Source organism: Gopherus flavomarginatus, chromosome 14 (genome assembly GCF_025201925.1).
Source record: "Gopherus flavomarginatus isolate rGopFla2 chromosome 14, rGopFla2.mat.asm, whole genome shotgun sequence".
Lineage (NCBI taxonomy): Eukaryota > Metazoa > Chordata > Testudines > Testudinidae > Gopherus > Gopherus flavomarginatus.
In genome coordinates, this window is record NC_066630.1 from 40,833,764 (window position 1) to 40,849,441 (window position 15,678).

A 15,678-nucleotide genomic window follows, 5' to 3' on the forward strand; every position below is an offset into this window, starting at 1 on the left:
GTGTTTTACATGAATAGTGTGTGCGTGCCTCAGTTTCCCTGCGTGCTGCATGTTTAACAAGGTGGAGGGAGAGGGTTTGTTGTTGCAGAGGACCAGGTGTGACCTCGCCTGGCAGCCGGGACCCCCGGACAACGGCGTGGAGATGGGGGTACCCCAGTGACTGGTGACTGAGAGGCTCAGCTCAGCTTGGAAGACAGCTGGTTCTGGCCAGTGGGAGGACAAAGGGCTAAATCATAGAATCATAGAATATCAGGGTTGGAAGGGACCTCAGGAGGTCATCTAGTCCAACCCCCTGCTCAAAGCAGGACCAATCCCCAGATTTTTACCCCAGTTCCCTAAATTGCCCTCTCAAGGATTGAGCTCACAACCCTGGCTTTAGCAGGCCAATGCTCAAACCACGGAGCGATCCCTCCCCCTAACCTGGCCTGAGGAGAGAGGACTCCGATGACCTGACCAACCAGTTCCAGCCAGAGGGGGAACAGAGGATGAAGGAGAGAGAGCCCCAGTGACCTGTTTACCTGGGATGGAAGACAAAGGACAGGGGAGGAGCTGTTGGGGGAGATGATATATATGGATGATCGGCTGGAAGGAGGGGGCTGCTGGACTAGAGAGAGAGAGCAGCCAGGGTCCCCCTGGATCCGGGATAGACTTAGATGTACTGTGGTGAAGGAGGCCAGGCCTGAGGCCCTGAGAGTTTCCTGTGCTGGGTTCAGACACTGAATAAACCCTCCTGTTTTACACTGGCTGAGAGTCACTCTGATGCCCTCTGGGTAAGGAGGCCCCAGGGGTCCAGAGCGAGTGGACTCCAGTTGCTGAGGGGGCCCATGGTGAGAGACAGGCTGATGAAGGCTCAGAGAGCTGCAGTTCCAGGACATGGAGAGGCCTATTGCTAAACCCCCGAGAGTGGACCCCCGAGAAGGGCTGTCGCACTGAAGGGGTTCCCCCCAGGGACCGTACAGAGCTGAGAGAGAGCACGAGTCCTGTGAGTCCGTGACAGGACGTGCCTGTCTGGGCTGGAGCCCGGATTCATGGGTGTGTGTGTGGGTATCTCGGAGCCCAGGCTCCAGCCCAAGTGGGAACGGCTACACTGATCTGGGCTCAGACTTGCTGCCGTGGGTTTTGTATTGTGGCAGAGACGTATCCAGGGAGCAGGAAGGGGCTGGGCTAGATAAGCCAGTTCCATGATTCCTGGGACACCTCAGGACTGATTTCTGCTGTTCTCAAGGGTCCCTGCAGAAATCCTCAGGATGAGAGAACCTGGGGGATGTCCCAGGGTGACCGGCCCCTTTAAGAGGGAGCTGGTAAACCTGTGACTGGTCAGCTGCCTCCCAGCTGAGCTAGAGAGAGGGTACCTGGGCCACAGCAAGGAGAAACTGAGGCAACTGGTTGGCCGGGAAGGGCAGGAGGGAGCTGCCTGACCACAGAAGCAGCAGAGAGATGGTGGAGGGAGGAAGCTGCAGGAGAGCGGTAACGGAGCTGCTGGCGGTGAGTGCTGGGAAGGCTCGTGAGGTCTGGCCCAGTTGCAGAAAAGCTTGTGCAGTGGCCCCTATGAACAAGTAAGCTGGGCCCACAAGTCAGGGGCTCCCTCTGCAGAGAAGTTCCCAGGAGCAGGGGCAGGGCTCACCGGCAGGGAGGCCTGGGCAGTAGGATGCTGTGGGGAGCCCTCTGGCAGAAGAGCGAGTGTGGGCTGCAGGAGGGGCTCAGGAGCACAGGGCTGGTCTGGGAGGGAGGTTCCCTGAGCAGGGTTAGGACTGACAGGCAGGGAGGCCTGGAGGAGGAGTGGCACGCTGCAGGGAGCCTCTCCCAGGGACACTGGCATAGGGCTGCAGGAGAGATGTGGGGCTTGGAACTCTTGGGTGAGGCCCTGAAATGAGAGTCAAGGAACTGTGGCAAGGGGTTAGTGACTGTCGGGTGGGTGACCTTGGACAGCGACCCCTGAACGGGAGTGAAGGCTGCTGCACGGTAACGGTGGCTGGCGCTGGGGTTGGGAAGGACCTGTCTGTACCACGAGGGATCTGTGGACTGGCTCTGTGTATGAATAAAGGGGCTCAGTTTGCTGCTGAGACACAATATTTCTTTGCATGGCTGGATGAAGGGTAAACTGAGGCAAGAATACAGTGGGTTCTTGGGCTAGCAAAGGGTGAGGAGGCTAATTCGGCTTTTGGGTGCAGGTGAGTGTGGCAGGAGTGTCTCCCTTCACCACATCAGGCTGCTGCACTGGCCCCATGCAGGGGTTCCCTGCCCCACTCTCCCTGCAACATGGAAATAAGCCCTACAAGGATGTTGTTGCAGTTCTCAAAGCAAAGCCAATGTTAGCTACCTCCAGGCAGCCCTCAGGGGATCGTAAACTTAGAAGAAACAAAAACAGTGGGAAGGAGCAAAATGCACCGATAGGGCAGGCATATGCCTGTAACTGCCCCTGGAGAGACTCCAGCCTCTGATCTCCAGTGCTGCTCACTCCATCCCTGCCACTTCATCCTGAAAATGCTTCTGCTGCGCAGCCCCACACAGCCCCTGGGCACCAGCCCCACAGCACTCCACACACAAGACTGTAATGCAACACAACAACCATGCAATGCAGGCGTCTCACCCGCGGCGCTGATGGCAAGAGGCATCCCTGTGCACCCTGCACACGCCCATGCCAGTCGGCTCTCTCACCTTGGCAGTACCGGCCCGTGTACCCTGGCAGGCAGTCGCAGTGGCAGGTGCTCATGTTCAACCGCCCGTCGTTCCTGCAGCTCATCCGACAGGGGTTCCTGGGGACCTCTGATCAAAAAAAAAGCACAAGGCGGCTGTAAGATGGCAGGGCAGGGGGACTAGCATAATCTAAGTTCAAGTGAAGGTAGTGGGCTGAGGGGAGCAGGGCACGGGGGAGCTGGCACTCACCACACAGCCCCCCACTGTGATCCCATGACTTGAAGCATCCGGAGCATCCTGAGGTGCAGAGTGAACACCAGGCTCCTTTCTTGTAAGGGATGATCGTCTTCCCGTTCATCTCCCAGTTCCCCCTGGGGGTGGAACAGACAGACATGGAGCTGCAGGGCCAGGGGCCCCTTTCCAGCCCAGCCCAGGGGCCATGTGGGTTGTTCCCAGGCAGCTGGCCCTATTGCAGTCGGAGGCTTGGCCACAGCTCCCCACCTCCTCTGCTCCACCGCTGGAGCTGGGCGACCAGCCTGTGAGCTGCACAGGCTGCAGTCGGCCCCTAATGCTTAATGGAAAGGAGTGCAATATCTTCTGCCCAGGCAAGGCCGGCCAGCTGATTAGCCCCACCCACTTTCTGCTTCCAACCCCACCTACTTTAATAATAAGCCACACCCACCATCCTCTCCCCTGGGGCCAAGTCTTACCTTCTTTCATTGTAAGCCCCACCCATCTTTTACTTCCTGTAGGCCAAGCCCCACCTATTATCTTAAGCCCCACCCATTTTCTACTTCTATTGACAGACCTGTCCGCCCACCTTCTACTTCTGTAGGGCCAAGCTCCGCCTACTATCATAAGCTCCACCCACTCTCTGCTTTCATTGACAGATCCACCCACCTCTTTCATTGTAAATCCCACCCCTGGGGCCAAGGTCCTCCCACTTCCTAGTGCGAAGGTTGCAGATCTCTCAAGACATCCAGACAGACTTATGTGTAGTGCTGGGGAGGAGCTGGTGGTCATAGTACATGTAGGTATCAGTGACATAGGGAAGGACAGGAGAGAGGTCCTGGAGGCCAAATTTAGGCTGCTAGGTGTCAAGGAGTCCCTGGGCGATGCTCTGGAACTGCTCCCCACCAAGCCAGTCAGGACTTTGGGGAGCCTCCTCTCCCTTGGAGCAGACTTGTTCAGGGCAAGAAGCTTACACATCTTCACCTCCTGGGTCTCTCCTTGGAGCATTCAGCATCCTCTGCCCCTCCGTGCGCTTCCCACAGCAAGCCCACCCCAGTGGGGTCCTGGGGAAGCCACAGCGTCCTGCACCCCCACTTCGCAGTCAGATGTGACTCTCAGCCAGCCAGTAAAACAGAGGTTTATTCAATGACAGAAACAGGGTCTAAAACAGAGCTTGTAGATACAGCAAACCGGACCCCTCGGCCGAGTCCATTCTGGGGGGCACTGAGCCACACTCCCACATCTGCACTTCACTCCTAGTCCCCAGCCAGCTCCAGAATAACAACCCCTCCAGCCCCTCCTCCTCTGCTCAGTTCCTTTCCCAGGCCAGGAGGTCACCTGACCCCTTTGTCTCCAACACCTTTAGCTGGCACCTTTGCAGGGAAGGTGCCCAGGCCATCAGTTGCTAGGAGACAAAGTGCCAGGCATTTAGGTGCACTGACCCTTTGCTCTGCAGCAATCACACACCCTTATTCCACCACCTAGATACTTCAGAAGTGCATAGGGGACACTGAGGCACCAACACAGTATTCAGAGAAAACATTAAGAACATTCCCAGTTTGTCACACTAGGTAAGAGATTAAAGTCCAGGACCTTCATGGTAGCATTCTCTGAAATGGATAGGCTCCACTTAATCCAAAATGGAACCAGACTGCTGGCACTTAACATTAAAAAGGTCGCAGGGCAATTTTTAAACTTAGGGCTGGGGGAAAGCCAACAGCTGTGGAGGAGCACATGGTTCGGTCAGAGACATCCTGTAGGGGAGGATCTACTAATGGAGATTCTCTATGTCCTAGTAAGGAGGAGAGGATGGAAGATGATAAAATAGGGGTAGGATCTGATGAGAAAGTCAAATGAAAAAAATTCCCATTCAACTACATCATGTAATGGCAGACAGCTAAAAAGGGACACGTTTTGAAAGTGCTTATATTCCATGCTAGGAGTCTAAATAACAAGACGGGTGAACTAGAGTGCCTCGTATTAAACGAGGATATGGCTATAATAGGCACCACAGAACCTGGTGGAATGAGGATAATCAGTGGGACACAGTAATATCAGGGTACAAAATATATCAGAAGGACAGAACAGGTCGTGCTGGTGGGGGAGTGGCACTAGATGTCAAAGAAAGCACAGACTCAAATGAAGTAAAAATCTTAAATGAACCAAACTGTACCATAGAATCTCTATGGATAGTAATTTCATGCTCTGATAATGAGAATATGGCAGTAGGGATATACTACTGACCACCTGACATGGTCCTGCTATATCACAATATTCATAAATGATTTGGGAAAAAGGGTAAACAGTGAGGTGGCAAAATCTGCAGATGATACAAAACTGCTCACAATCCTTAAGTCCCAGATAGAGTGCAAAGAGCTACAAAAGGATCTCACGAAACTGGGTGACTGGGCAACAAAATGGCAGATGAAATTCAATGTTGATACATGCAAAGTGATGCACACTGGAGAACATAATCCCAACTATTCATATAAAATGACGGGGTCTAAATTAGCTGTTACTAGTCAAGAAAGATCTTGAGTCATTGTGGATAGTTCTCTGAAAACATCCACTCAATGTGCAGCGGCAGCCAAAAAAGTGAACAGAATGTTGGGAATCATTAGGAAAAGGATAGATAATAAGGTAGAAAATATCATTTTGCGGCTACATAAATCCATGGTACGCCCACATCTTGAATACTGCGTGCAGATGTGGTCACCCCACCTCAAAAAAGATACACTGGAATTGGAAAAGATGCAGAAAAGAGCAACAAAAATGATTAGGGGTATGGAACAGCTTCTGTATGAAGAGAGATTAATAAGACTGGGATTTTTCAGCTTGGAAAAGAGATGACTAAGGGGGGATATGATAGAGGGCTATAAAATCATGACTGGTGTGGAGAAAGTAATTAAGGAAGTGTTAGCTTTCAGAGTGGCAGCCGTGTTAGTCTGTGTCAGCAAAAACAACGAGGAGTCCTTGTGGCACCTTGTGGCACATTTATTTGGGCATAGCCCACGAAAGCTTATTTCCAAATAAATTTGTTAGTCTCTAAGGTGCCACAAGGACTCCTCGTTGTTTTTAAGGAATTGTTATTTATTCCTTCTCGTAACACAAGAACTAGGGGTCATCAAATAAAATTAACAGGCAGCAGGTATAAAACAAACAACAGGAAGTATTTTTTCACCCAATGCACAGTCAGTCTGTGGAACTCTTTGCCAGAGGATGTTGTGAAGGCCAAGACTATAACAGGATTTAAAAAAACCCTAGATAAAATCATGGAGGATGGATCCATCAATGGCTATTAGGCAGGATGGAAAGAGATGGTGTCCCTAGCCTGTGTTTGCCAGAAGCTGGGAATGAGCGACAGGATGAATCACTTGATGATTCCCTGTTCTGTTCACTCCCTCTGGCCCCCCCATTGGCCACTGTCAGAAGACAGGATACTGGGCTAGATGGACCTTTGGTCTGACCCAGTATAGCCGCTCTTATGTTCCATTACAAGCCCCACCCACCAAGTTTCTCTGGCACTGACAGACCCATTCACCCATGTCTGCAGCCTGGGCTGGGGAGTGGGAGAGATTGTGCTGTGGGCTCACTGGGGCTGACGAGGGAGATGAAGGGGGTGAGCATGTGGCCTAGGTGCCAGCCAGGTGGGAAGGGTGGTAGGCCCTGGCCAGGATGCCCATGCGCACGCCAAGAGGCCTTACCCTGGGGAGTAGGCGCAGACGAAAGCCTCTCTCCTCTCCTGGCCCTCGATGCAGGCATGCTTCCCGCAGCCCAGCCTGCTGGAGGTGGCCCAGACCAGCTGCAAGAGAGACACGGTGCAGGCCTCAGTGCGCCTGCCCAGCCTACGCCCGCCACAATGGGGGTAGCCCCTTGTCACGGCTGCAGGCACAGTGCCAGCTGTGGAGGGATTGCCAGTTGTTGCAGGGTGGTTGGAGGGCTGGCAATTGCTGCCGACTGGGTCACACAGCGAAGGGCTGGGAAAGGCCCCCCCACCCACACCATTAAACTGGCAGGCCGAAGAGTCTCAGTCCAATGCTCTGCAGGGAGCCCAGATAACCAGTATGAACAATCGCCTCGGGATGGGGTGGGGGATAATTGGTGCCTGTATAAGGTGAAGCCCTGAATATCGGGCCCTCTGGTCACACTACCTGCATCCCATGGCCTGGTTGGATCCACCCCTGCCACAGCGCGTTCCACAGAGCACTGAGCTCCCTCCCTTTAGGGTTGCCAACCCTCTGGGATTGTCTTGGAGTCTCCAGGAATTAAAGAATAATCTTAAATTAAAGATTATGTTATGTGACAAAATCTCCAGGAATTTGTCCAACCAAAGTTGGCAACCCTACCTCCTTTCCCTCCCCTGGCCTGGGAAAGCCCGGCCTGTGCCCTGGCTGAGGAGGGGTGGGGCATTCTCAGGTATGGCCCAGCCTCTCCCCAGGCCCTGCAGGGGCAGGGTATGGGGGGGCTGGCTCAGCTCTGGGCCCAGCCATCCCACACGAGCAGTCCCAGCCCCGGCTGCTTGCCAGACGGTCGTTCCCCACCCCGCCCTCAGGGATGATGTGGGCATACACAGGGTCCAGGCCTCCCACCAGGCCTCGCCTGCACGGGCAGGGCTGGAGCCCTTTGTCAGGCCCAGCATTCAGGGCCGGCTCTAGCATTTTTGCCACCCCAAGCCGGAAAAAAAAAGAAAGCTGCGTTCGCGATCGGTGGCAGCTCAACCGCCGCTTCATCTACAGCGGCAATTTGGCAGCAGGTCCTTCGCTCCGAGAGGGAGGGATGGTCCCGCCGCCGAATTGCCACCGAACAGCCACATGTGCCGCCCCTCTCTTCATTGGCCACCCCAGGCACCTGCTTGCTATGCTCGTGCCTGGAGCTGGCCCTGCCAGCATTGCCAACACTACACCCTGTCCCTGGCCACCTGACTGTGAGCAGCCAGGCCCTTCGGGCGCTGCTGGCTTTCCCTGTGATGGAAGACAGCAGGCGGCGATGGTTACTAGGAAATGACAAACAGGCTTAGGTGCATTTTCATGGCCCTGACAGCCCCGGGCCGGATCCTGGGCAGGGATGAACCCCTGGGGCCAGCAGTGGCTTGCCACACACAGCTCTGCCAGTGTGCCTTCATCCTGACCTGCAGGCCACCTGCTCTTCCAGCCCTGGGCTACCTGGAGCGGCCCCGTGGCACCCAGTCACGTGGTGGAGGGTCTGTGATACACAGGGAACCGTTCTCACTGTACCAAACTCTGCTCTCCTGTGGGGCATTAATGGCACCCCCGGGGAGGAGACAGCGCTGGGTCCCTCGCTGGCTTACCTGGGTGTAGTGGCTGCAGGTGGCATTCTCCAGGCACTGTGCTGCGTGATAGTCGTAGCTCCGTCCCTCGCTGAACCACAGCTCCACCACGGCGGCAAAGCTGGCCGCCCCGGCGGGGAGCAGCTGGGCATTCCAGCCTACATGCTTAGTGTGGTGTGGAGGGTGGGGCAGGGCCCCCGCCAGGCAGTTGGCTGCTCGCTCCTGGGCCAGCTGGGCCAGCTTCTCACTCCAGTCCTGTCAGCGCGGAAAGTGAGCGTTAGCATGCAGAGCCTCTGGGCGCCTGGCCAGCACGGCCTCCGCAGGGGCCTCGGGCGCTGGGTCCATTGTAATAACGAAAGGGGCAGTGGGCTGCAGCCCTTCCCCATCCCCTGGGGGACAACCCCCAGGCAGCTGGTGAAAGCAGACGGCCCAGATCTCTGCCCACCTCCCGCCACCACCTGGGCCTCGGATCTGCTGCACTGAGGCTGGGTATCAGTTCTGTTCCAGCCACGAGCTGCTCCCCACAGCTGGCAGGAGAGCCCAGGCCCTCCCTGCTCAGACCCGGGGGAAGGCAAACCCAGACCAGTGTGGCCACGTTTACGGAAGTGGGCATTGGTATGTGCGGCCCAGCTTGAAACACCTGCAGCTCCCGCTGGCTGTGTGGGGAAGCCCCCGGCTGGCTGCGAGGGGGAGCCCCTGGCTGGCTGGAAAAGGGGAGTGTCCCCGAGCTGGCTGCAAGAGGGAGCTGCAGGTTCATATCCCCTCTGCAGAGCAGGCCCTCAGTGGCTCAGGCCACATCCCTTTCCAAACTGGTTGCCTCAGTCCATGCCACGAAGGGCTGCAGCAAGAGGCACAGAGCAGCGTGGCTCTTCGACACTAAGGCCGGGCCCTTGCCCACGGTAGCCACAGAGCAGCAGGTTCTCACCAGCCTCGTGCTCACCAGCCTTGCTGTGCCCCTGAGATTGCCGATGGCTCTGAGCACTGGGGGCGGGTAGGAGCTTTGGGCCAGAGCTCAGCAGGTGCCAAGCAGCTGAGCTCCAACTGAGGCCTGCTGAGGATCTGACCCTCTGTGCCCACTCAATGGGCAGGGGGACACAGCAGGGCCAGGACGTGCATTGCATGAGGCGGCTTTCCTGGGGCAGGGACGGTATCTAGCCCTGGCGTCGTGAGTTCAGTGTCCAACCCCTCAAAGCAGTTGGACCCAGCGGCCCCTGCCTGCGTGGGAGGAGGAGGATGGCACGCAGGGGTGGGAAGAAGACCAGGCAGTTGTTTGTTCCCAGGCAGAAAAACATCTTGTTCCAGACAGTTAAAATTGCAATTTCCATGGCTCTCAGGGCAGCCGAAGGGAGGAGGAAATGACAGAGCCTCTCACAGGCCAGGAGCCAAGCGCCACATGTGGGAGCTGTGCTGAGTCACCCTCCCTCACCGCTGCCAGCAGAGATGCCAGGCTGGGGACGGGGACTGGCACATGGGGAGCCCATGGGGTCCTTCCACTTGACCCCCGGGGGTGGGGGGTGGGGTAAAAGGCCCTGCTGGGAAGCTTTCCCTCTCCTCAGCCCCAGAGATGGGCGTGGGTGGGGTGCTTGGTGGAACACCCTCAAGGACAAGGGCAGGGGAGTTCTTCAGGGACAGAGGGCAGGGCAGCCCTAGTGCACTGAGGAGACACAGCACCGGGAGTTAACTGTACAGCTCTGGACCTTTGAACCCTCCGGGGGCACAGTGCTTGTCAGTGGAGGTTGCCATGCAGAGCTGCAGGGGTTTTAAAGGGCCAGCCGTGGACTAAATCCTGGGGAACCGCCACGTTCCTCATCCCTCTCCTCGGCGCTGGGAAGGCACGGCTCCCCGACACTCTTGCTCATCCCTAGGAGCTGGCAATGCTAAGAACCACCCAGCTGTGCGTTAGCTTCCTGGTTCGTGCATCTTAGATGATGGCAGATTTGGGCTCGGCATCCCCCCCGGGCACAGCCAGAAGGGGAAGCAGCCCAGATGCTTGTTTTGGTAGGCCCCACAAAAATGGAGGCAATTTTCGTTTCTTAGCAACAGCTCTGTTAAATGACCATTAGCAACCAGCCAAGCTATTCACTGGCTTGCTCCTGCCAGCATTGAGAGTAATGGCAAAACTCCCAGTGATTGCCATGCAAATAGGATCAGGCTGAACAAAGCCACCTATTACACCTGCCTGGCTCCTGCTAGCTTGTCACCGCACCATGAGATGCCACCGTGCATCCTTAAAGGGACAGCACTCCTGCCTGGGGCCCCTTTCCGTCCTGTTTCTACATGGAAGCTGGACCCACCTGTGACCCACGTGCACAGACTGAGCAGAGCGGCCTGTTCAATATTTGAAACAGCTCATGGTCACCTCTGGATGTCCTGTGAATTTATCCTGAGCCATTCAGGATGACAAGGCCGTTTCCTCCCCAGACCCATGTGGAGAGCTGGAGGAGTTTATTATCTTTGAAGAAACCAGCCGTAAAGCACCCCCCCCCCACTCACCACTCAAACTTCCCCTCCTGCTGCCTGAGTTAAACCAACTCCGTTAATTATTGCTAACGAGGTGCCAGGCTGGGAGGACAAGGAGATTAATGGCCTTTTGTTCCAGAGCGCTGCCCTGGCCTGCCCAGCCGAGCCAGACCCAGTGACCGCAGCCCCCACGCACTCCCTGCCCATTACCCACTCAATCCTGGCTGCCCCAAGCAGCACCCTGGCTGAGGAGCAGGGAAAAGCCAGGAATAGGGGGCTGGAGCCAGATTTCAGCCTCCCCAGAGGTCGGGTGTTCAGAGCCGGGGACATCATATTTGGCCCATCATAGACCTAGGCCAGATTCACAAGCACTCAACACCCAGCGTGCTGGGCTTGTGAAAATCTCTCCCTTAGTGACCAGTGGCACCATTCAGATGCAGCCCTGCCGGGTCTCTGAGCCCCCTCCAGATAAAACCACAGGTCTGGGCTCGGGCTCCTCTGCTCTCGGAAGTGGCTCAGTGCCTCTGGGCAAAGGGCAGTGCTGGGATGCCGGCGAGGGGCCAAAACACCCTGCAGCTGCTGCTGCTGGACCTGCAACGCCCTGGCACAGGGGGATGGAATATTTGCTTTTCAGTACGGACAGATCAGCTGCCAGGTGGGTGCTATCTTACCCTTGTCAGCCAGTGCCCCAGGCACCCAGCTCCCTGCCCCAGGGCTTGCAAATGACATATTCAGTCTGTGCAGCAGCTAAGCCAGCCAAGGGGAAGTGACTGATGTACCATGGGTCGTTTCCCTCCTGCTGGCAGGGCCTTACCTCCCACTGAGTCAGCCCAGGGGTCCACCTGGGCCCGCCTCCTGCCCCATGGGACCAGTCTGAGAGGCCCCTAGTCCCATGTCCCACCCAGAGGGGGGATGGGCCTGGCACTGCAGAGGAAGGAGAAGGGAAAAGCGAGATGGATCAGGACAGTTCCCATCTGCAGGGTCCCCTGGAGGCTGAAGTTAGACACTCCACTGCACCAGGCCCAGCGTTCTGACCCCAGATGAACTGGTAAACAGGGACCATCCTGGGGACTAGATGCAGGCCAGTGCCCGAACTTCCCTCGGGCAGACCTCTGGGCCAGACTGTCCCCAGCCAGGGCTCTCTCTGCTTCCGGGCAGGGCTTTGTCCCCACTGGCTGGAAAAAAGTCATCCCCACAGTGGATGGCTCCCCGCATGGCTCCCTGGGAGACCATGGCTAGCTGCAGCCCTGCCCTGGCACCCTGCTTCACTGGAGCTGCTCAAGCAGTGACAGCATCGGTAAGCTCCTGTGCTGTTGGGGAGGTGGGAGGGGAAGACACACAATGCTGCACACAGTTTGGTGCTGCTGCCTGGACCAGGGCAATGAGCTTCCCCCTCACCCCAGCTCCAGCCTCTCCGCTGTGCAGTGAGCCCCCTGCAGAAGCAGGGAGAGCAGCCTCAGCCCCCAGCCATGGGGAGGGCAGCAGGAGAAGGCCCGACACTTGACATCTTGCCCCTGAGAAATGCCGGTTACATCTGCGTGGTTCTAGTCTGGCCAGTGCCTGCAGACGTGGCCCCTTCTGATGCAGTGACCTGCTCCCCGGGACCCAGAGTGAGAGCTCCCAACTAAGTGACTGAGACGGGTTCGGGGCCGGGCCAGCCACGGGAGGGAGCTGAGGCCATGGTCCATGGGGCTGTCTGTGACATTCAACGTATTCAGCCTGGCTTGAGTCTGCAGGGCTGCAGGTGGAGAAAACGACCTTGCTAGCTGCTATCTGAGTGCTTGTTTGCGCTGAAGTCACTGTTAGACACTGTGTGTGTCTCTCTGTCTATGTGTGTGCGAGTGCGTCTGTGTGTGTCTGTCTGTCGGGCTCTGCGTTTGTCGGTTTGTAGGTGTCTCTCTGTGTCTGTATGTGTGTGTGTTGGTGTGTGTGTGGGTGGGTGTGTCTGTGGCTCTCTGTATGTCTGTCTGACTCTCTGTGTCTGTGAGTGTGTGTCTCTCCGTGTGTGTGTCCTGGTACCACTTTGAGCAGGGTCATCCCTCCAGGCTGCGCGTGAATGCACCTGTGGTATCTGGCTGATCAACAGGCTGGTCTGAAATGTGCATATTTCTGATTGCACTGTCAGGAGCCTTGTGGGCCGGTAGCATGAGCTGGAGGTGACCGTGGGCAGGGAATCAGTTCAGAGAGCTTGTGCTGGCAAGGGGCTATAGAGGTCAAGGCTGTGTGGGGCCCCCTAGGGAAGGTCACTCATCCCGGCCAAGGGGCTAGACCCTCTGGAGGGGGGGGGTCTGTGGGAGCAGGGGGGACACCTTGCAGCACAGAGACCCTCCCTCTTTCAGCTGTTGGCCCTTGCTCTCTGCTGCCCTGCCTGGCCCGGAGCTGTGGGTTCAATGGGGGAGGAGGGAGGTGAGCAGGCTGGGTAAGCCCTGGACCTGGTGCAGCTCAGCCATGTCTCTGTGGAGTCCCATGCAGGCTGGCACATAGTGGCTGAGGGGGAGTGGTTTTGATTCCTGTCCGTGCCCACACCAGGGCTCAGCCATGCCCTGCGCACCCCCACCCAGGCCCCAGACTGGCAGGTCCCTGAGCACCACGGGAGTCCCATGTCCACTGTGCAGTTCTGTCTTGTGCTCCACGCTATCGTGTGGCCTGGGCGGAGCAGAGCCCGACAGGGAATGGGGAGAGAGCAGTCGGGCATGGACAGCCCCACCTTGGACTCTGGGCGTGAGCACTAGCCAGAAGGGCTCAGCTGTCACCCAGTGCCAGGGGCTGATCTGGCCCCTGCATTCTCCAGAGGATCCCCCAAAGTGCAGTCGCACCCTCCCCTCCCCTGAGGAGATCGACGGGGTCCCCTGTTCAACCGCAGTGAGTCTCCATCACCAGCAGCCCGTCCCCAGACCCGGCTGGGCCCCTGCTGCGTCTGAGCAGGCAGGCAGAGGGGGACTCACCATCCTCTGCATGTTGGCAGCAGGCGGCTGGACTTTACTCCGCAGTTTGTTGTGCAGCGAAAGCAGCAGGAAACGTTCCTTCAAGCCTGGAGCTGGGCAGGGGGAGCAAAGCAGGGAGTCAGGGAACACGAGTTCGAGATGAGCGAAGGCCCAGATCCCATCTCCCGGCCCCAAGCAGAGCATGGCTGAGCTGGGGTCCTCCAGTCAACTCCAGGAGTTGCAGCCTCCCTGCCCAGGCCACCTCCAGCAGCAGCAGCTCAGGAATCCAAGCCAAGCCCGGCCCCAGCCCCCGGGTGGACAGTAATCCTGCAAAGAGCCAAGGAAGGATACGGGTCTCCATGGTGACGGGGAGAGAAGAAAGCCTGGCTTTTAGTGGAATACAAAGCGGGCCAGGCCTGCGAGCCACTGACACACACCAGCTCCAGAGCCAGCCCAGGCGTCTCGCTGCTCGGGTACGAATAGGGCTCTGGCCCCCTGAGAGCCCCCAAGGAAAGGGGTGGGGGCGGGGCAGAATAGCTAGAGAAAAGAGAGGACTAGTGGTGTCCTTGGGTACTCCTGGAGCATGTTTGCTGGGGCTTTTCTGGGATCACCGACAAGTACATGGGGGCTGACGGAAAGGCAGGGGAGCCCTGTATCCCTGCTGTATCTCAGGCACAAAGCAGAGTCCTGGCAGGATGACTCCAACTGGTTAGCAGCACCCTTCAGAAAATCATTCCCCATTTCTTGGCACTTGCTGGGTAGAAAATCTGGCCCCAGCTGTGGTCCCCTCGACTGGGCCTGGCCATGTGGCTAACTGCCCTGCAATGTGGCAGTCAGACCCCGGGAGCAAAGAGATTGCAAAATGAAAATAGTATTTGATGCTAATGATTGAAACCCATGATCTGTTTGGGGAGAGACAGGCTGGGGACTCTCATCCAGCCTGGATAAACCCTGGCCGTGCCCCGACTCCCCCCGCGAGGGAATGGATGTCCCCTGCCTCTCTGCCGGCCTGAGGTTTGGACTCTCGTCAGCTACAGATGTTACAATGTGCTGCTTCCCTCATTCAGCAGCTCCGAGACCTTCCCTCCCTCCCACCAACAAACCATCCGTTAACCTCGGTGTGCAGATCCTTTGCTGGGGTAAACAGGGGCCACCAGAGCTGCGCCGATTCACAGCACCTGACCCAGCAGGGTGAGGGTCTGATGCTGGAGAGTGCTGAATGCCTTCAGCTCCCCTCGGCTTCCATAGAGGTGGAGGGTGCACCAGGAGGTGTAGTGAGCACGGGGTCAACCCCGGCTGCAAGGATATATATTGGTGGGCTCCCCCAGCCCCAGGTCCGAGATCAGATATGTGCCCCCCACAACCAGCTTAGCTGGTGCTGGAAAATCTTGACCAGCCCCTTAGTCAGTTATTTCAGTGGAATTGGTCAGTTACCTTGCTGCAGGGGCACCGAGGGAGGCAGCTTCTCCGGGTGCCGGTGTACCAGGAACTCCCCCAAAGCAGAGCCCAGCAAGCTGCAAGCCAGTGCCAAGAGCTGGCACGCTGGCATCCCTTTATCCTTCATTCAGATGGCTCTGTGCTCTCTTCTCCCAGGTTAAGGGGCGGTTCCCCATGAAGTAGGAGTGTTGTGCCACGCAGTTTTCCTGGGTTCCTGCAGCCGGGGGTCGGGGATGTGTCTCTCTCTGGCTGCTTCCAAGTTTTGCTCCTATTCAAAACTTCACACAAGCACTGCTGGGCGGTTAAACAAAAGCGAGACTGGTGAGTAATGGCTCTGTCCAGACTCTTCCGCCAGCCGCTCACTGGCATGAAAGGAGAGACAGCTCCTGTGCAATCCTCCCGCACAGGCCCCCTCCCCCCCCCACAGCCCGAACCTGGCACTGTGCAGGCCGCGGTGCTCACTGGAGCGTTATTCTCCATGTAGATCCGCGCGGGGGCAGGCTGACTGGGCTGGGGAACATTCCAAGGGAGCGGATTAATGAATGGGAATCTCAGCTGGCTTTATGCTGCGCTGTTCTCAGCTCACGCAGCTTCGTTTACCACCAACCCGCCCTCCAGGGTGTAGGAGCCTCCCCCCTCCCTCACCCTCCTGTGCTCTAGGCAGGGATTAGTTGGGAGACTCCAGGGGCTGGGGCTTAGCAT

At 57.3% G+C, this 15,678-nt stretch overlaps 1 protein-coding gene across 3 annotated transcripts in view; it reads right to left on the reverse strand.

Moving 5' to 3' along the window:
• The window catches only part of CLEC18C (C-type lectin domain family 18 member C), a 271,662-nt gene extending 256,227 nt beyond the window's left edge, over positions 1-15,435 (reverse strand). For all 3 annotated transcript variants that reach the window (XR_007769266.1, XR_007769267.1, XM_050922416.1), the window contains exons 1-6: positions 14,974-15,435; positions 13,561-13,652; positions 8,177-8,410; positions 6,573-6,670; positions 2,887-3,008; positions 2,659-2,766 (exon numbers count right to left, since the gene is read on the reverse strand). Coding sequence is in view for 1 of the 3 variants with exons in the window: in XM_050922416.1 (XP_050778373.1) it covers positions 2,659-2,766; positions 2,887-3,008; positions 6,573-6,670; positions 8,177-8,410; positions 13,561-13,652; positions 14,974-15,103 (784 nt within the window). In the remaining 2 variants the exon portion in view is untranslated. The remainder of the gene's footprint in view (positions 1-2,658; positions 2,767-2,886; positions 3,009-6,572; positions 6,671-8,176; positions 8,411-13,560; positions 13,653-14,973) is intronic.
• Positions 15,436-15,678: the final 243 nt, after the last annotated feature.